Source organism: Pristiophorus japonicus, chromosome 18, assembly GCF_044704955.1.
Source record: "Pristiophorus japonicus isolate sPriJap1 chromosome 18, sPriJap1.hap1, whole genome shotgun sequence".
In the NCBI taxonomy this organism is placed as follows: Eukaryota; Metazoa; Chordata; class Chondrichthyes; family Pristiophoridae; genus Pristiophorus; species Pristiophorus japonicus.
In genome coordinates this window covers 90779292-90800423 of record NC_091994.1, presented here as the reverse complement: position 1 = coordinate 90800423, position 21132 = coordinate 90779292, and the positions used below count along the sequence as shown (strand labels likewise).

At 45.5% G+C, this 21132-nt stretch overlaps 1 protein-coding gene across 4 annotated transcripts in view; it reads right to left on the bottom strand.

Moving 5' to 3' along the window:
* The window catches only part of c1qtnf12 (C1q and TNF related 12), an 87282-nt gene extending 67892 nt beyond the window's left edge, over window positions 1–19390 (bottom strand). The window contains exons 1-2 of one of the 4 annotated variants that reach the window (XM_070860328.1): window positions 19122–19384; window positions 18423–19024 (exon numbers count right to left, since the gene is read on the bottom strand). In XM_070860328.1, the coding sequence (XP_070716429.1) occupies window positions 18423–18563 (141 nt within the window). In that variant the 5' untranslated portion in view covers window positions 18564–19024; window positions 19122–19384. Of the gene's footprint in view, window positions 1–18422 lie in introns of all 4 variants that reach the window. The other 3 variants (XM_070860330.1, XM_070860329.1, XM_070860331.1) reach the window with 3 other exon arrangements.
* Between the last annotated feature and the right edge of the window lie 1742 nt (window positions 19391–21132).

Genomic DNA, 21132 nt, shown 5'->3' with positions numbered 1-21132 from the left:
GAATGAAGGACTAGTAATAAAAAAAAATAAACTGGAAAGAATATTCAATAGAAGCAAAAACCTTTCCTGCCTCTGTTCCTGCCAGCGTTTTTATGTAATCCTTGTATCGTTCCCCCCGCCACCTCCAATTATACTGTCATAAGGATGGAACTAAATGATCACAATCCACAAGACAACTAATATCACCCTCCACACACACACACACACACACACACACACACACACTCTTATTTATGAACTCAGACAGTATGTGGGCCATTCACGCTAGGATGATTGTAGTCTCACAGCTGAAAAGAAAACACATGCCGTGTGAACATTTTACATAATCCCCTTTATTACAGAACTTTAATGTAAGCTATCCATGTTCCACTGTAAGCAGGAAAACAGCATGGCTCAAACCTCACAGCACATGTTGCTTCCTGTACAGAAAAGGTGCAACATGCATTCCAATCATGTTGGCGTTGTGGTTTAGAGTCTGTCACCACAGAAACAGAATTATCGCGCTCGAGGCAGTCTGCACACTGCTGAAAGACTTATTACAATATTATTTTGGTGTATTACCATATGAAAATTTTATTCCGTGGGACTAGCATTAAATAAGCAGCTGATAAATCACATCACTGGCAGATATCTACATCGAAAGAGGCCATGAGCAAATCCTGTACAATATGTGCCACTGAAGCATCATTCTGTAATGTAAACATTTAGGGCTAGAACCTCCACTTTTGAGCTTAGCGCCCAAAAATGGGCATTATTTCCGGTGTGGGCGTTAAAAAAAGGTTTTCAGATCACCGGCTTCTCGCCCATTCTCAAAACACCTCGTTTACATTTTTGAAAATGGGCGCCATCGCGAGTGATATCAAATGGGCGGTAGCGTTAAATTTTTCTGACCTCCTGCCGTAAAATGTGGCCATCCTTAGTAACGGCATGACAACACTCGATTCCTGCGATTCTGGAGGTCAAGGGTTGTCCATGACATGCGCAGAAGAGGAGACAGAGAGAGAGGGAGCTCAGAGGCATTGAAGGCGTGTGTGGGTGTGGTGTCGTGGGAGGCACGAGAGAGATTCACCAGCAGCAAAAAGCCTACTAAGCACCAAGAACATAGTCGGCACCGAGTTTTTGTCCGACAAATAACATGGAAAATGGAAGGGTGAAGGAGGCCCTGGAGCTGGTAGCCAGGAACACTGGTGGCAGAAGACTCCCAGTGGTCCCAGATTGCCACACTGCACCCCAGGGTGACACACCCCCCATTGCCAACCACACAAGAGCCAGCAGCAACATCTTGCTTCCGGCTTGGAGCACGTTCCCACCTCGGGACCATCCTCTCCCGTATCCATCCAAGCAATGCTTCGGCCGTCACCCCCCCCCCCCCTCAATGAAGCATCACTTGAGGACCTCCTCGGCCAGGCGGCTTGGAGTTAGGAGGGTAAGGGGAAAAGATAGAAGCGGGGAGTGGGGGGGGGGGGACTGGCGGGAGGGTTGGGTTTGTACAGAAATACTGATGATTTCAGACAAATGTTCGGTTTAAATGTTTTTTATTTAACCAAACCTTGCAGCACATTGGCTCAGATAACTGTACCATTACACGCTGGTGATTTCTTAACATCAAAGGGTATAATCACACTTAACTTCAATCAACGTAAGCTTTCACTGTCACAAAGGTGATGCCCACCATTGATGTATAACCTGCACACCCAGCAGTGTGTCAGCCTTGGAAATAACACCAACGTTCTTTCAGGCAAAGCGATCATTGATCAGCTCCTGACATAAGGCTCTTGCAGCTATCATGCCACCGTGGGCCCTTTCATGCGGTCTACGGGGGGGCAGGGGCATGGCTTCAGCATCAGCCTGATTGTCTGGCCCGATGTCAGCGTCCTCCTCCTCGTCCGCCTCTTTCTCTAGTGAGGTGGACTGCCAGACTCATCAGGCAATTCTTGTCCCCTCCTGATAGCCAAGTTGTGTAGCAAGGAGCAGACCACAACGAATTGAGCTACCTGCTCAGGGTGGTATTGGATCTCGCCTCTTGACTGGTCCAGGCATCTGAAGCGCTGCTTCAGCACTCCAATGTTTTTCTCCATGATATTGCGAATTGCTCTGTGGCTCTCATTGTATCGCCTCTCAGTCTCGGTGTGGGTGTCACGCAGGGGGGTCATCAGCCAGGTGGCGAGGCCCTATCCTTTTTCCCCAAGCATCCAGCATTGACCTTGTGGCTCACTGTTAAACAAGTCAGATTCAGTGCTCTCACGCAGGATGTGCGCATCATGGATGCTGCCCGGAAATTGAGCATTCACTACCAGTATAATTTGCTAGTGGTCGACAACCAGCTGGATATTCAGGAAGTGGAATCCCTTGTGGTTCCTGAAAACCTCTGCATCCTGAAAAGGTGCCCGCATCGCGATGTTCATATAGTCTATTGCTCCCTGCACCTTGGGGAAGTTTGCAATTCTGGAGAAACCTAGAGCCCTCTCACTCTGTGCCTGGACATATGGAAGCTGATCAAGTCCCTCCTGCGTGCGTACAGGGCTTCAATGACCTGTCTAATGCAGCAATGTGTGGCATTGACCTCGACAGACAGTGCAGTTCTGATGGTGCTGGCAGGCTGCAGAAGTGCCCTTATCAGCTGCCATACCTCAGTGATAACCTCTTTGTGGAAGCGCAGTCTCCGAAAGCAGGTGGTGTCGGGCAAGTCGAGGTAAGAATGTTTCTCCTTGTACTTGCGGGGGGTATAATGTCTGGTTCTCCTCATCTGTCTGTCACTTTGTTCATTGTGCACATAATGCAGTACAGCATTCCTTCGGTGATGTGGAGTCTGCTGCATGTATTTGCTCACCAAAAGACGGTGAGAAAGGACAGGCCCCATTGCAGTAGCGTCTGTGCCTCCGAATGCACACAAACAAGGAATGTCCCGACGAGCACACCTCTTCAATTCCAATCGGTCACAGTGTGGTCAAGATGTTTTCAGAGATGTTCACATCAACTCCAACGACCTGCAGAGTACATCCGAACTCCGCCGAGGTTGAAGCACAGCAGCCTTTTAAAGGACGTGACATGTGATCTACAACATGGCGTCCATAACGCTGTGATTTGTCCCGGTTAGTTCCACTTTTTGTGGGCGGTTTTTTGAGCAAGCGATATTGTGGGCGACATGTGTGCGAGGTGGTGAAATTGACAGTGGCCGATCTCCATGGCCGCTAGTTTGGGTAAATATGCTCTTTACAACAAAAAACAGTCACCGGGCGTTAATAATGAATCTCGGTGTTAATTCCATGAGGAAAGTAACGCTGGGTGATAATATGGGCGTTGAATTCGCCCATTCTGCTGATACCGCCCCAAAAAAGTGGCCGGGCGGTAATACTTTTTTCTCGGCATTAAGCCCATTGGGAAAATAACGCTCGGCGATAAGTCTCCTAAAAAAGCCTGTCAGTTTCCATTTTGTGCCAAAATGGGCATTATCTGGGCATTATATGTAATTTCAGGGGTAAAATGGGCGTTAAGCAGGCAAAAAAAAGTGGAGGTTCTAGCCCTTAAACAAATAGCATGGGAACTGTGAATGTGAAAAAATCTGCCATTTGTGACCCAACTTCTACTTCTGTTGTTGTTTTAAAGTAATAAATACCATTCGATAAAATAATTTGACCGGTGCTCATTTTTCTCAGTGTGGTGGCAGGTCAGGTTGTCCATTGGCTTATGCTTTGAATAAGCAGTAGAGCGGTTGGACTATTTTATCTTTCAAAGCCAGATTTGGTTAAACTGTAATCTACAGGGAGTTCTGCCAGTTTTACTTGAACCTCTATACGGCTGAGATAATGGCCTCTCCTGAAATCGTTGTGCAAGTATCTCAATGGTCTGCCACAATCCAGTCTGGATCACACAAAGAGAGCACTGTGCTGGATAAACCCAGAATCGTAGGCCGGATCCTCAAGGTGATAACTTGATCAGGTGATTAGTTGAATGATTTTGAGTGATAATATATATCACGCCTATTCATTTTGTTAAATTCAATGTGGTTCTCTCCCAAATGGCTATTGATAAAAGTTGAGCAGCCTTTTCTTATCACGGTATTGGAAACCAGCCAGGTGGGTATCCATGCACTACTCACAGCCTCTTTCTTTTACAATCACTAATGGAGTTGCTTCTTCTTCATTCGAACTGTTCCAAGTCCGCTTGTCCCCTTTGCTCTTCATCTTGGCTCTAGAGCTATTGTCCATTTGAATCTGGATATCAGAGGAATTATAGTTGCAAGCATCTTTCTTAACTGTTCCTTCCACTTTTAATGCTCCATGTATCTGAGCCCCTCAGTCTCTCTGCTCCCCTTAAAGCTTTGCCGTATATGGTATTAATCCTCTCCTTATTCTTCCTCCAAAAATGTATCACTTCACATTTCTCCACGTTAAATTTCATCTGGTATTTATTTGCCCAATCTACTAGCTTGTCTATGTCCTCCTGGACTCAACTGCAGTCCTCTTCAGAGTGAGCCATGCCCCCAATTTTTGTAGTACAGTATCAGCAAAATGTGACATTTTACCCCTATGCCCAAATCTAAATATATATATATATATATATATATACATATGGTTCCAATACAGAAAGACATTTATATCATCATCATCATAGGTAGTCCCTCGGAATCAAGGAAGTCTTGCTTCCGCTCTTAAAATGAGTTATTTGGTGGCTGAACAGTCCAATACGAGAACCACAGTCCCTGTCACAAGTGGGGCAGATAGTCGTTGAGGGAAGGGGTGGGTTTGCTGTATGCTCTTTCCGTTGCCTGCGCTTGATTTCTGCATGCTCTCGGCGATGAGACATCGTTGGCACCTTTCATGACCACTGGACGTCCCAAAGCGCTTTACAGCCAATGAAATATTTTTGGAGCGTAGTCACTGTTGTAATGTATAAACAAGGGGTGTAGCACATTGAGATGAAGATTGTGAAAGATTGAAGGGGATGACAACTGAAGAGGAAATGGATACTGCTACAGGTTGAACCTCCCTTATCCAGAACTCCCTTATCCGGAACCACCCCTCGTCCAGAACCGTTCCCGGCCACCGGGTGGCGCATGCGCAGAACTCCGACATGAACAAATTGAAGTCCTTCCTCACTGCCGACTCCCGCAATTGCTGGCCTGACCCCGCGATCCACCCCCCCACAACCCCCACCCCCCCCCCCCCCATGATCTCTCTGCCGCACTCCCAGCCCCAAGCCAGCCAGTCCCGCTATCCCCTTGCTCAGTACCTGTACCATCCAATTTAACGTGACCACCCCTCGTCCGGAAAAATCCCTTATCTGGCACAGGCCAGGTCCCAGTGGTTCCAGATAAGGGGGATTCAACCTGTATTAGCGTAAAGTGAAAAACTTAAAACATTTTATGTGACATGGCTTTAGGATGGTGTAAAAGATTGGCTGGAACATTGGGCACTGTTCTGAAGCGTTCACAGCTATCTTCAGCCAGAAGTGCCAGTGGTTGATTCTTCTCGGCCTCCTCCTGAGGTCCCTGCCACCGCAGATGCCAATGATCAGACAATTCAATTCACTCCACGTGGTATCAAGAAACGGCTGAGCGCACTGGGCACAGCAACGGCTATGGGCCCCGACAACACGCCGGCTGTAGTGCTGAAGATTTGTGCTCCAGAACAAGCCGTGCCTCTAGCCAAGCTGTTCTAGTACAGCTACAACACTGGCATCTACCCGACAATGTGGGAAATTGGCCAGGTATGTCGGGTCCACAAAATACGGGACAAATCCAACCCAGCCAATAACCGTTCTATCACCTGCTGTTAATCATCAGCAAAGTGATAGAAGGTGTCATCGACAGTGCTATCAAGCGGCACTTACTCACCATTAACCTGCTCATTTATGTTCAGTTTGAGTTCCGTGGGGATCACTTGGCTCTAGACCTCATTACAGCCTTGGTCCAAATATGGACAAAAGAGCCAAACTCCAGAGATGAGGTGAGAGTGACTGCCCTTGACATCAAGGCAGCATGTGACCAAGTGTGTTACTAAAGAGCCCTAGTAAAACTGAAGTTAATGGGAATCAGGGGGGAAAACTCTCCAGTGGTTAGAGTTATACCCGGCACAAAGGAAGATGGTTGTGCGTGTTTGAGGCCAATCATCTTATCCCCAGGTCACTGCTGCAGGAGTTCCTCAGGGGAGCATTCTATGCCAACTATCTTCAGCAGCTTCATCAATGAGCTTCACAAATCCTTAAAGATGGCACGACAAGTTGATAAGGTGGTTAAAAAAGCATATGGGTTACTTGGGGTTATAAATAAAGGAATAGAATATAAATACAAAGAGATCATGCTGGAACTTTATAAATCACTAGTTAGGCCTCAGCTGGTGTATTGTGGACAATTCTGGGCACCACACTTCAGGAAAGATGTAAAGGCCTTGAAAGGGTACAGAGGAGGTTTACCAGGATGGTACCAGGGATGATGGACTGCAGTTATGAGGAGAGGTTGGAAAAGTTAGGCCTGTTCTCCTTGGAACAGAGAAGGTTGAGAGGTGACCTAATCGAGGTTTCCAGGAGGATGAGAGGTTTTGATAGGGTAGATCGAGAAAAACGATTCCCTCTGGTGAGTGGTCAATAATCAGAGGTCAGAGATTCAAAATCATTGGCAACAGATCTAGAGGGGAGATGAGGAGCATTTCTTTTTACTCAGAGAATGGAACGCTCGACCTGAAACGGTGATGGAAGCTGATTCCATAAAATAATTTTAAAAGGGAATGGGACAGGTACTGGAGGATGAGCAACTTTTAGGGTTATGGACATGAAGCGGGGGTGTGGGACTAAGCATGACTGCTCGTTCAAAGAGCCAGCACAGGCACGACGGGCTGAATGGCCTCCTTCTGTGTGATATATTTCTATGATTCTACAACCTTCCCTCCATCATAAGGCCAGAAGTGGGGATGTTCACTGATGACTGCAGTGTTCAGCTCCATTTGCAATTCCTCGGACAATGAAGCAGTCCAGGCCCGCATGCAGCAAGACCTGGACAACATCCAAGGTGGGCTGATAAGTGGCAAGTAACATTTGCGGCTCACAAGTGCCAGGCAATGACCATCTCCAACAAGAGAGAGTTTAATCACCTCCCCTTCACATTCAACGGCATTACCATCGCTAATTCCCCCATCAAGATCCTCGAGGGTCACCCCGACCAGAACTTCAACTGGACCAGCCACATAAATACTGTGGTCACAAGAGTAGGTCAGAGGCTGGGTATTCTGTGGTGAGTGTCTCACCTGCTGACTCCCAAAAGCCTTTCCACCATCTACAAGGCACAAGTCACGAGTGTAATGGAATACTCGCCACTTGCCTGGATGAGTGCAGTTCCAACAACACAAAAGACGCTCGAAACCATCCAGGACAAAGCAGCCCGTTTGATTGAGACCCCATCCACCACCTTAAACATTCACTCCCTCCACCACCTGTGGCTGCAGTGTGTACTATCTACAGGATGCCCTGCAGCAACTCGCCAAGGCTTCTTCAACAGCACCTCCCAAATCCACAACCTGCACCATCTAGAAGAACCAGAGCAGCAACTGCATAGGAACACCATCACCTTCAAGTTCCCCTCCATGTCACACACCATCTCGATGGACATATATCGCCATTATTCATGGTCGCTGAATCAAGAAAAAGAAACCCATCTGAAGAACAACTATGAATGGGTAATAAATGCTGACTGTAATGTATGCACCTGTGAGCATGCTCACAGGTTTGTTGCTTTGGGCACCCTGTGGATGGGAGCAGGCAGGTCAGAAGGCCTCCTCGTAGGACTGCTCCTGGACATGGCCAAGGTGGTCATTAACCGGTCCTGGCAGCTGGCGGTCAAGGGGGTCGTTCAGCCCGACTGCCTGCCTCTCTTCCGCGGTTTCGAGCCAGGGTGTCCCTGGAGATGGAGCACGTGGTGTCCACCGGTACGCTCACGGCCTCCCGCGAGAGGTAAGCGCTGGAGGGACTGGAGTGCATCATCACCCCCGGCAAACAAATTTTAATTTGATTTAAGCTTACGGTAAAAAGTTAATTTGTTTAATTTGTCGGTTTTAGTGCCCCTTTAATAAGGGGCCACTTGATTTAAGGTTTCAACTTAAAATAGTTGTAGTGCATCATCACCCCCAGCAACCAAATTTTAAATTTGATCTAAGTATCCGTTAAAGTTTTATTTGGAAATTTGAGGGTTCTAGTGCCCTTGCCAAAAGGGGGCACTTGATTTAAAGTTAGAATTAAAATAGTTGTGGAGCTGTTGCATTGTGGCTTAGCCAGTCATGTGATGTTCACAAGACTCAATAAAACCCCAGTCAGTTGAGTTTAGGTTCTCCACGATGAGACGTGCAGTTGTGAGCCTGGTAGATGAACTGGTAGGGTTCAGTTTGATTGTTAAACCTTTGCTGATAAACCAGCTGGTTCTTTACAGCAAATGTGTAGCTGTGAATTCTTAAGCAAAGAACCCATGAAGCAAATACACTACATTGACTATGCCTGTGGTGCCCCCAGCCTAAGAATACATTTTTTAATGATATTGTACTGTCTGTGGCCAGTGTCAACAAACTGAACACTGTTGAAATTGCACTCCTTTTGGAAATGTCATAAATAGCTGAACAGCAGCAGATCCAGGACAGTTGATATTCAAATGTTTAAAGAGGTCCATTCCTGTATTTACATTGTGACACAATCTCATTTTACAAGTAACACCCTCTTTCTCTCACTCTGCTTGGAGCAACCCCTCCCAGCACCTTGGATGCTGTACTCTGGCATCTTCTCCTTTCTGTAGGCTTTATAACCTCCCTTTCACCTTGTTTTCCTTCAGTCTGCAATTACTTACCTGTCAGATTGATGAGCTGTATTTCCCTGCTAGATGTGGCAACACCTGTGGCGACAGACAGTAGCCACTGAGTGACGTACCATTTTGGCTCTGTATTATAAGGGCGATTCCGTGATCTGGCGCTGCCAGTGCTCACAATGAGAGTACCGTGGGAATTTCAATCCATTCGTTTCAATGCATGGAAAATCACCGGCTGTATGCCCAGAATTTCCTGAGACTTGCTCCCTAAGAACACCGTTCTCTACTTAAGAGTGCTGGATCACAGAGTCACACCTTAGAATTCCCTATCTTACTGAATTACTTTACATTGTCTGTGCCCGATGATTCCACTTTTAGCAGGGGTTTGCTTCATAATACACTTGTGTTGTCAACATGCTGAGATGCTGGTTATGTCCTGTATTTCAATTGAGTTTTTGTTATCGCTGTTCATCTGTCGATATTTGTACTTCTTAATTGTTTGGTTCCAAAAAAAGGCATCAGAATGAGGAATCTCCTCAACCGGTCCATCTGTTGGAGATGGTCATTACCTGGCACTTCAGCAGATGGAAGCTCCCCTTGCCAGTCCAAATGTCTAATGTATGGCCTCTGGTATATTTGGGGCCAAATCAGGCAGTCTGGGGCAGCTTCCTGGACCTTATTAGAACAGCACAGACACACAGTTACAGGACACAAGTCCCCTAACTCACTCTTACCAAAGCCAAACCCAGAACAACATCCAAGCCAACATAGTCACCAATGGTATAAGCAAGACTTGCAACCTCCAGCCCACCTGAACCCAGACAACACACTCAAACTGACCTGACTATCAAGCAGACATGAATCTCATCACAGATAACTGTGCCAAAAAAGTAAAGATCCTACATCCTCCTGTTAATCTCATGAAAATTTCATAGTTCTCACAAATGATTGATAAGAACATGTATTAAGATATGTTTTCCCTCTTTTTAAAATGATGTAACTTTGCCTCCTTTTAAATAAAAACTGAAATGCTTATGAAAAAAAAAAGTTACTTTAAAGTTCCAGACGTCAAGGGAATACGGAAGAGATTTGATAAAAAGGTTAAGGGTGGCGAGTATCATGATCCTCGGCACTTTCTTCTGACCAAATCAAAAGACTTATTTCACAACCAGGTACTGTCACAGTCATCCTGTATTGACACACCCATCTCGTACTGATACACCCATCTCACTGACACACTCACATTGTATTGACACACCCATCTCGTAGTGATACACCCATCTCACTGACACACTCACATTGTATTGACACACCCATCTCGTAGTGATACACCCATCTCACTGACACACTCACATTGTATTGACACACCCATCTCGTAGTGATACACCCATCTCACTGACACACTCACATTGTATTGACACACCCATCTCGTACTGATACACCCATCTCACTGTCACAGTCATTCTGTATTGACACACCCATCTCGTAGTGATACACCCATCTCACTGACACACTCACATTGTATTGACACACCCATCTCGTACTGATACACCCATCTCACTGTCACAGTCATCCTGTATTGACACACCCATCTCGTAGTGACGCACCCATCCCATATTGTTGCACCCATCCCGTACTGACACACCCATCTCGTACTGACACACCCATCTCGTACTGACACACCCATCCCGTACTGACACACCCATCTCGTACTGACACACCCATCTCGTACTGACACACCCATCATGTACTGACACACCCATCTCGTACTGACACACCCATCTCGTACTGACACACCCATCCCATATTGATGCACCCATCCCATGCTGATACACCCATCATGTGCTGATACACCCATCACGTGCTGATACACCCATCCCGTGCTGACACACCCATCTCGTACTGACACACCCATCCCGTGCTGACACACCCATCTCGTACTGACACACCCATCCCATATTGATGCACCCATCCCGTGCTGACACACCCATCACATACTGACGCACCCATCCCGTGCTGACACACCCATCTCGTACTGACACACCCATCTCGTACTGACACACCCATCACATACTGACACGCCCATCACATACTGACACACCCATCACATACTGACACGCCCATCACATACTGACACACCCATCCTGTGCTGATACACCCATCACATACTGACACGCCCATCACGTACTGACACGCCTATCACATACTGACACACCCATCACATACTGACACGCCCATCACGTACTGGCACACCCATCACATACTGACACACCCATCACATACTGACACACCCATCACATACTGACACGCCTATCACATACTGACACACCCATCTCGTACTGACACACCCATCACGTACTGACACGCCCATCACGTACTGACACGCCTATCACATACTGACACACCCATCTCGTACTGACACACCCATCACATACTGACACGCCTATCACATACTGACGCACCTATCACATACTGACACACCCATCACGTACTGACACACCCATCACATACTGACACGCCTATCACATACTGACACACCCATTTCTTACTGACACACCCATCACATACTGACACGCCCATCATGTACTGACACGCCTATCACATACTGACACACCCATCTCGTACTGACACACCCATCACATACTGACAAGCCTATCACATACTGACGCACCTATCACATACTGACACACCCATCACATACTGACACGCCTATCACATACTGACACACCCATCACGTACTGACACACCCATCACATACTGACACGCCTATCACATACTGACACGCCTATCACATACTGACACGCCTATCACATACTGACACGCCTATCACATACTGACACACCCATTTCGTACTGACACACCCATCACATACTGACACGCCCATCATGTACTGACACGCCTATCACATACTGACACACCCATCTCATACTGACACACCCATCACATACTGACACGCCTATCACATACTGACGCACCTATCACATACTGACACACCCATCACATACTGACACGCCCATCACATACTGACACACCCATCACATACTGACACGCCTATCACATACTGACACACCTATCACATACTGACACACCCATCACGTACTGACACACCCATCACATACTGACACGCCTATCACATACTGACACGCCTATCACATACTGACACACCTATCACATACTGACACGCCCATCACGTACTGGCACACCCATCCCGTGCTGACACACCCATCACGTACTGACACACCCATCACATACTGACACACCCATCCTCCTGTTGATCTCATGAAAATTTCATACTATGCTCACAAATTATTGATAAGATCCTTCTGAAATATATATTAAGATAAGTTTTCCCTCTTTTTAAAATGATGTAACTTTGCCTCTTTTTAAATAAAAACTGAAATGCTTATGAAAAAAAAAGTTACTTTAAAGCTCCAGACTTCAAGAGAATACGGAGAGATTTGATAATAAGCGTAAGGGTGGCGAGTATCATCATCCTCGGCACTTTCTCCTGACCAATGCAAACGACTTATTTCACAACCAAGTACTGACACACTTATCTCGTACTGACACACCCATCTCATTGACACACTCACCCTGTATTGACACACTCATCTCGTACTGACACACCCACCCTCTACTGACACACCCATCCCGTACTGACACACCCATCTCACTAACACACCCATCTCATACTGACACACCCATCTCACTAACACACTCACCCTGTATTGACACACCCATCCCGTACTGACACACCCATCTCACTAACACACCCATCTCATACTGACACACCCATCTCACTGACACACTCACCCTGCATTGACACACCCATCCCGTACTGATGCGCCCATTTATTCCGTAAAATTAAACAGAAGGAACAGAAAACACAGGTTTCACAATTTCCAATAAAGATTATTTGATTGCTCACTAGTTCTTTAAACTGACTTTAAAAGCAATAAATATCACTAAGCACTGATAATTCCCTTAACATAGAATATAGATCTGTGAGGAAAAGCTAACTACAGCTCGAAAACTGTCTGGTGAAGCAGATATTAACCAAGAAACCTGTATCAAGGACCCCGCTCAGGGGCTTTAAAGGCCGAAATGGGACAAAGACCAAAAAAGATACAGTAGAAAATGTCGTCAATCAAAATAGGATTTAACGGCAACAAGTTCACCTGACAGGATTGCTGGAACAATGTTTACACCTGCGAGTCAAAGCAACTTTCACACAGAACAAGGTTTGATTGGCCCTCAATAGACTAGCAATCAAAAATGATTATCCCGGTCTTGTTCTCACAGCCATGTCATTGGGTGTGTTGGTCATCCATGCGGACTTGGCAATGAACACAGATTAGGTGGTCCACCTAAACTGAAGTGATTGACCCTCCTTTAAAGTGACATTAACACATGAAACAAACAAAGTGTATTTCAGGGATCAGAGGATGTTTCCAGCAAAGAGTAAAGAGCTCAACTATTGGCCAGTTACCAACATTTTGCTGATGATCTTAAATTTATGCCCTGTAGATACTGACTCATCAATTGGTGCAAATAGTTTCTCCTGATTTACCTTATCAAAGCCACATAAATTCTTGCTTTCCAATCATGACACCTTCATTACAAGACAGTTCACACTGCCAGGATTATTCAAGCTGGAAAGAAGAGTGTAAGGTTAGCACCTAGGAGGCCAAGGCCACTCCCTTGAGCTGTGGCTCATGACACCTCCAACAGCCAAGAACATCGACAGAGTGCATGCAACCATCAGGATAATCATTGAATTTACACTGGGCATCGTGAGGCAGCACTGCAGATACCCAGACAGATCTGCAACATAGACTCACACCAAGGTCTCCCAGATTCAGAAGTGTGACGTCCAAAGTCGATGAAGTCGATGGAGAAGGAAGCATCCACACTCAACTAATATACCGGGCAAGAGGAAAATAAGGAACCAGACGAATAATCTTACTGGACTATTTTTGTAAATAGCTAGAAACAAAAGGGAGGCTCTCTTGGAAGAGATATTTACCAAAGTGCCTTGTCCACCCATTGAGCAATCGAGGTCAAGCCATAACTAACATAACTTGCCAAACCAAAAGATGCTCTACCACCAGGCACCAGCCCAGTACAGATCCACACAGGTGAGTTACTGAGACAGCAGAACCAACTCATTCCCTAAACAGAGGAGATGGAGAAGCTCTAATAGTGGCAGAGGATTTCCAAAAGGCTAATAAGTAGTAGTCAGACATTTTAGACCCAAAGCTAAAAACAAATGGAGTGCGTTCATTCCTAGGAAACTAGTTTAGTTAATCTAAAATGCCAGATATAAAAGCTCGGTCTTGCATTTACAGGTGTCCAGTGTATATTGCTCATGGCCACTCAATTCATAATCAGCAATTGTTTATATGAATTATCATTATGCAATGCCAGACTCCAAGTGTGGTTGTGTGTTGAAAATGGCTAGGGTGCATGAATGTTGCTCTGGATGGTCCGAAAGTCATGAGTTTTATTTGATTGCATTTTTGTTTGGCAATACATCTTTAAAATGTCAGCTTCCCTCGATCAAAAAAAGTAAGTAGATAAAAATAGGATCAACCCATGGATTCCTCGGTCCTTGCTGGACTGCGAAGGTCATTCACACAAGAGCTCCGGAGCATGTGATTCATATTTCATGTGAACTCCTTGCTTAATGATACAGTTTGAAACAACATTCTGTAACTGAAGGACATGAGAAGACTGGACTATTAACGTTCACAGTGCCAGTTCACACTACTTTGTCATCCCTCCACCACTCCCCGCCAAGAGATTGATTTAATTCCAAGAGACCAGTCGGACTGTGGAGAGGGCTGCCGGGAGTTCTAATGAACTGCATGTTATCAATCCCAGTTGTCCTGCCCATCAGTATTACTTTGATTTGCTTTATTTCATGGGGACAGTTTTCTTGACAACTCTTTGCCCCGACACTGGAGAGGCACTGCACACCCAGAAGTGCACTGCACGCACTCTAGGCCAAGCTCCATCCAATTTTGGTGGACAGTGCCATCAGCATGGCCCAGTTCACAACATGTAGGCCCAATGCCTGGAAGAAGAAAAAGTAAAAAAGGCCCAATGCCTGGAAGGTGCTCTATATATACAAGCAGATTAAACAAGTGCAGCCTGAGGGGGGCCTGATTCCATCCCTTGGGTTTACCGTGGCAAAAGGGCCTTAAACTGTGGCTCTTCCCCATCGTGCCTTTGCGGAAACTGCACCAATCTTTAGTGCGTCCCTTGCACCAGGAATTGAAGTCAGAGAGAGAGAGGAGTAGGAGATCCCAGAAGGCCTGCTGGCTGCTATTGAAAAACGAAACCAGAAGGCCTCCAGACTCAAGAATTGATCTTCAAGTTAAGAAAAAAAGGCCAAATTACTTTTAGTTCTGTTTTCAGCTTGCTGCCATGGCCCATTGGACCCTCTGATCTGAGGAGACCCGAGCACAAGCCCCCCCTACTGCGGATGGATGATCCTGGCTTGCACAAGCAGGACACTGAAAAGGAAGCCTCCTACAGCCTGATTTCCATGAATATATTGGCTCTGCACCACAGGGGTCAAATTCCACAGATTCCTGGGTGAATCAACCCAGTGGAACTGGTCCATGGCCCCCTTTTTCCTGACTTTGATACTCAGGGAATGAACATTCCTTGGGACAATGATCAGAAAAATCAGTCCCTATAACTATACCTGATTACGTAAATGAATTTGCTTCAATTACAACAGTGACTACACTCCAAATGTACTTCATTGGCTGTAAAGCACTTTGAGACATCGAGTGGTCGTGAAAGGCATTACATAAATGCAAGTCTTTCTTTTCTTTCTTTAAATGGATGACATGTTGAGTAGGATGAAGACATCTATCACAGATATAAATAGATCCACCTCCCAGATGAATAACAGATGAATGACATCCATAATATGCTAAATGAGCATGGAGCCAGGATAAGGGGAGCATCTTTACTGAAGGTAGCTGCAATAGAAACCTTGTTACCTTGTTACCCCAGGAACGGAGCAACACAGGACACAAGATGGCTTGCAATCAGGGCTGCAGCCATTCAAGGGTTGTTGAGGGTGAAGGAGTCATCTGTTGATCCTGGGAATAGTGTATTGGATATTTTTCTTTGTATCACAGATCACCTCCATGTTGATGAAACGAAAGCCTTTACAGTCAATGACGCACATGACCTAAAATTACATTTGATTATCAGTACCTCTGCACCTGTTGCTCTGCATCTCCGTGGAAATGCTAAAGCCTCCAGAAACTAAAACGATCCAGTAACTAATAAAACATTCTATCCTGTAGCTCCTCTCCACGGGAGATTGTCTTCTTCCGAGAGTCATGCATTTGTGTGCTCTCTCAGTTTATCTTGATCTTCAACTGAGAGGACAAGGAAGGCAGTGCAAGAGGACAATTCATGATGTTCTGCTTTTATTGGGTTTGATAAAGGCTTTGTCCTCTCACTGGCATCTCTGACCTGGATGTATTGATGACAAGTCTACAGGCCCCTCAATGTCACCCTCAAATCAACCCCTGGTGGCATAGTGGTTATGTTATTGGACTGATAATTCAGAGGCCTGGATGAATGATTCAGAGATGTGAGTTCAACTTGCACCATGGCAGCTGGGGAATTTAAATTCAGTTAATTAAATAAATCTGGAATTTAAAATAGCTCATGTCAGTACTGGATTGTTGTAAAAGCCCATTCTGGTTCACTAATGTCCTTTTAAGGGAGAAAATTTGCCGTCCTTACCTGGTCTGGCCAATATGTGACTCCAGACCCACAGCAATGTGGTTGACTCTGAAATGGCCCAGCAAGCCACTCAATTGTAACAAACTGCTGCAAAGAAATATATTCACGGACTGCAGTGGTTCAAGAAGGTGGCTCACCACCACCTTCTCGAGGGCAATTAGGGGTGGACACTAAATGCTGGCCTTGCCAGCGACGCCCACGTTCCATGAAGGAATTAAAAAAAACACCCTTAATTTGTATTTCTCCAATAACTTTGGCAAACTATTTCCAGTGTCAGAAACTTGGAATCTTTGGGGGTTCTGCTTTAGGTGCAATTTCCCAATGCGCAATGCATCTGAAATTGCATTGGTTAAGTTACACTTCAAGTTTCCGCTAAAATTAATTTGCAGTCACAAATGTAATTTTTTTCATGAACCAATAGAACATAGATTTTTTTCATTATAAAATATTCCTTGATGTATTTAAATATGGTAACTTGGTGCCGTTTCATTAATGCGGCTGAAAATGGGTTATCACAACAAATAAGCATTTTTAATAAAGATATCCAGTCCACCACCTGTGCGTAAAAGAACTATACTGAACCATTGGTGTACACTAGTCAGTTTCTCAGTAAATTAAATAATTGTTGACATGAAAAAACGTTTAAACCGTGCCGACGAGTGCCTGAGCGCCTGAGAAAATGCGCGTAATTTGAAGTGCCTTCCTGAACCAGCGCAATTTTGACCTGGGGGCGGGACCAGTTTTGTGGGCGGGGCCTGGTACCGGCGAATTGAATCTTGAACCAGCGTAAAAGATCACGGAAAACACGACGTAAGTGGTTTGGGGCATAACTCACGTTTGAAATTCCCCAATCTTACGCACTAGTTTGGCGGATTACGCCCGGATTACGCTGATATAACTAGCAGAAATTCAGCCCCTTTATTCCCAATGGACAAACGTGCTCCTGCAGCACAGCTGTAGCTGGGGATCACTGCTGTCACACACAGACGCTTGCTCCCTACAGATTGAGACTTTTTCTAAAGTAAAATCTTAAACAAATGTGTAAAATTAGTATATTTTTGTTAAATCAACACATTTTAGAATCCTTTGACAATAACTAAATTCTGAGCGCGGTGTTAATCCTCTGGAGCCCTGCAAATCAGGACACGCCTACATTCAATTATGTAACATAGAGATGTTCACCAGGAGGACGCCATTCTTGCCTTTACTGACGTTACACCGCTCTCAGAGGCTGGCTTTGCACCGTCCCATTCCCCTGCGATCTTCCCATACCCTATTATAGTCTTGAAGCCATTCTGCAGTACCTTTCGGAATGCTGTGCATTAATTTACCATCCATCAGCTCCTGTGCAATGGCATCTACATTCCGAGAACTGCTCATTCTAATCGCCCCCTTTTATATATCCAGTCCTTCTCTTGAGATCTTCAACTTACCTACCAACGGAAATAAGCAAGGTACACCTTATTTATTCCGGATGTTATTGGAACTGCTCGATTCAAATCGCCCCTCAGTTGGAGAGGACACAGCTCTAACTGTTCACCAGAACCCCTCATCTCCGGAATCACCCTGGGATATGTGCACTGCACTTTCTCAAAGTCGATTCCTCCACCTTCTGACTCAGGGGGCGGATGTGTTCCTAAATTGAGCCCGTCTGTCACTTAACGCTTGACATATACAGACGATTTAAAAGAAAACAGTAATCTGGACACTCTCCATTTGCGGGAACTGATTGAGAGCCCGGAATACCGGGCTAGATATTAACGTTTAAAGAAACTGGTCGATGAAAGCAGCGGTGCACCTCGGAAAGAGACAGGCTGAAACAATATATGTATCACAAGCAGTCAGAGTGAGCACTCGCACTCACCTCCTCGCTGTTGGTCAGGGTGGTGTTATAGGGCTCGGTGTGCTGGTTAATCCTCAGGGACCTCTTGGCCGCCGCCTGCCTGTAGAGGGCTAGCTGGTGCCACAGGATGGTGGTCACAATCGCCACTCTCCAGCCTCTCATCGTCAGTCCGCTTTTGAAAACAAACACTTCAACAACGCGACGGAAAATCTTCAGCGGCGAGCCGTCCTTACACGTGGGTGACAAGGCATCAGACGGACTCGCTGGGAAACACCACCTTATCAAACCAACGATCAAAAAAAATAATAAAATAAGGCGTCTTTGAGAAAACTTGTAAAAAAAATGTTGGAGTTTTAAAAGATAGATATATAATAAAGTGAGCAGCTTTAAGCCCCGGTTAGATGTGCCGTGTCCACACGGTGAGCGGCAGCATTGCTGTGTGAGATGGTCCGGCTCCCGCCAGTGAGAGAGTAGTGTCCCTCTTTCTGCTGGCTGTCCGCGGCCACTTAACCCGTTCCGAGCATCGCTTCCACCCGCTCACTCTCCGCGCTTCTGCCGGGCCCGCTGGCTGCAAGCAGCGACTGCCTTTAATTCCCTTGCACCTTTCAGTCCTGGTCCACGACCTTAGGGGAAAAAAGAGGGGGGGGAGGGAGGGAGATGTTTAAAATAATAATCTGCCTCCGAACATTAATCCTCCTTTCAAAGGAAATTGATCATTACATGTCACGGATTGGAGCCACACAAACTGACGGTCCGGGTGACAGCGACGCTGAGAATCACTTTTACACGTCAACCCCCTAACAGGGTGGTTAGGAATTTCTCACATGCCGCGATCGCTCGCTTCTTGGAGGAGGAGGAGGGGGGCGGGCGAAGCGAGCTGACTCCCACCGAGTCTGCAGCCTGTTTAATGCATTAACAGTCCCATCCCCTCGGAGTCTCGCTCTGTGTTAATGGGCCGCCGCGGTGACAAGATGCAAACCCCCTCCCTCCCTCCCTGCGCTGCTCTGCAAAGCCCGAGCTGTGAGCTTGTGACAGTCCCTCAGCCATCCTCTAGGGGGTTGCTTTTTTTTTAAATGGAGTGCGATTTTTTTTTCCCCTCTATCTCTCCTGACCATCACCGAATTGGCAAATCACTCCTCGCCCCTCTCCTTTACCGTGCCCGATAAATATTATGATGGTTCTCTAACTTTTTAAACACACACATTTCCTAACCCCCCCAAACTTTTTGCAAAGTTCTCTATTTTCGATAACGTTGATCACGAAACCGACTTTGAGAGCAGATTTATCCTCTTACAACATCAGCTCGAGATTTTCAAATTATAAATCATTCTTTTTAAACGCAAGACCTCGGTTGCATAAAATGCTGTTTAATATTTTCCGGCGTCATTTCAATAAAAAAGCTTTAAAATGTGACAAGCGACTCAATTTCGTGCTTCAATCCTCAACATTTATGTAGAACCAAATTGATTTTTAAAATGACTGATCACAGGTTATTCTTGGTCATTTCTGTAAGTATTGATTGTGCTGCTATGTCGATGATTCGACTAATTTTGTGAGGCCGAGTCCGCATTTAATCCGGGGCTCATTTGGATTCTTGGTGGAGTGTGAAGATATGGTAAACCGTGTAACCTATTCAAAAATAGAACGCGATTATATTACATTCAAAATAAAAGATGTGAAAACGACGAGTGTAAATTGTTGGAAATTGGGCACAATCTTTTCACAAAGACTTCACATGCGCTGGAACTCGATGTATTTACTGTAACGTGGCTTTAACGCTGCAATACTAAAAATTGACACCCTGAAAGGTAATCCCACAAACAACAGGAATTAGTCTGCAAAGATTGAGGGAGCACAACCCAGAGTCTCGCCGACAGGAAATCGAATGTAGAGGGGAAATGAAACCACATGGACAGCGAGCGTACAACCAAATGTGTAGGCTACATGAGATCAAGTCTATAGGGGGCAATTATGTAGGGTACACACAACCAAGTGCGTATCGTAACTGTATAGAGTACATGCAACCAAGTGTGTATGGCAAATTAATTCAAGTGTACATGGTAAGCAAAACGAATTATGTAGGATACAACAGCCAAAAGTATAGAGTACCTGAAACCAAATGTGTAAAGTATATACAGCTAAGTGCATGGGGTAAATACACCTAAGTGTATAGGGTAATTCTAACTAACTATATAAGAGTACATATAGCTAAGTGTATAGGGTACGTACAGCTAAGTGTATAGGGTAATACAGCAAAGGGTATAGAGTCCATATAGCTAACTGTATAGGGTACATATAAGCTAACTGTATAGGGTAAGACCACACCTGGAGTACTGCGTACAGTTTTGGTCTCATTAGTTAAGGAGGGATATACTTGCATTGGAGGCAGTTCAAAGAAGGTTCACGAGGTTGATTCCTGAGATGAAGGGGTTGACTTATGAAGAAAGGTTGAGCCTATACTCATTGAAGTTTAGAAGACTTAGAGGTGATCTTATTGAAACGTATAAGATTCTGAGATGGCTTGACAGAGTAGATGCAGAGAGGATGTTTCCCCTCGTGGGGGAATCTAGAACTAGGGGGCATAGTTTCAGAATAAGGATTCGCCCATTTAAAACGGAAATGAGGAGGAATTTCTCAGAGGGTGGTGAATCCTTGGAATTCTTTACCCCAGAGAGCGGTGGAGGATGGGCCATTGAATATATTTAAGGTGGAGATAGACAGATTTTTGAAC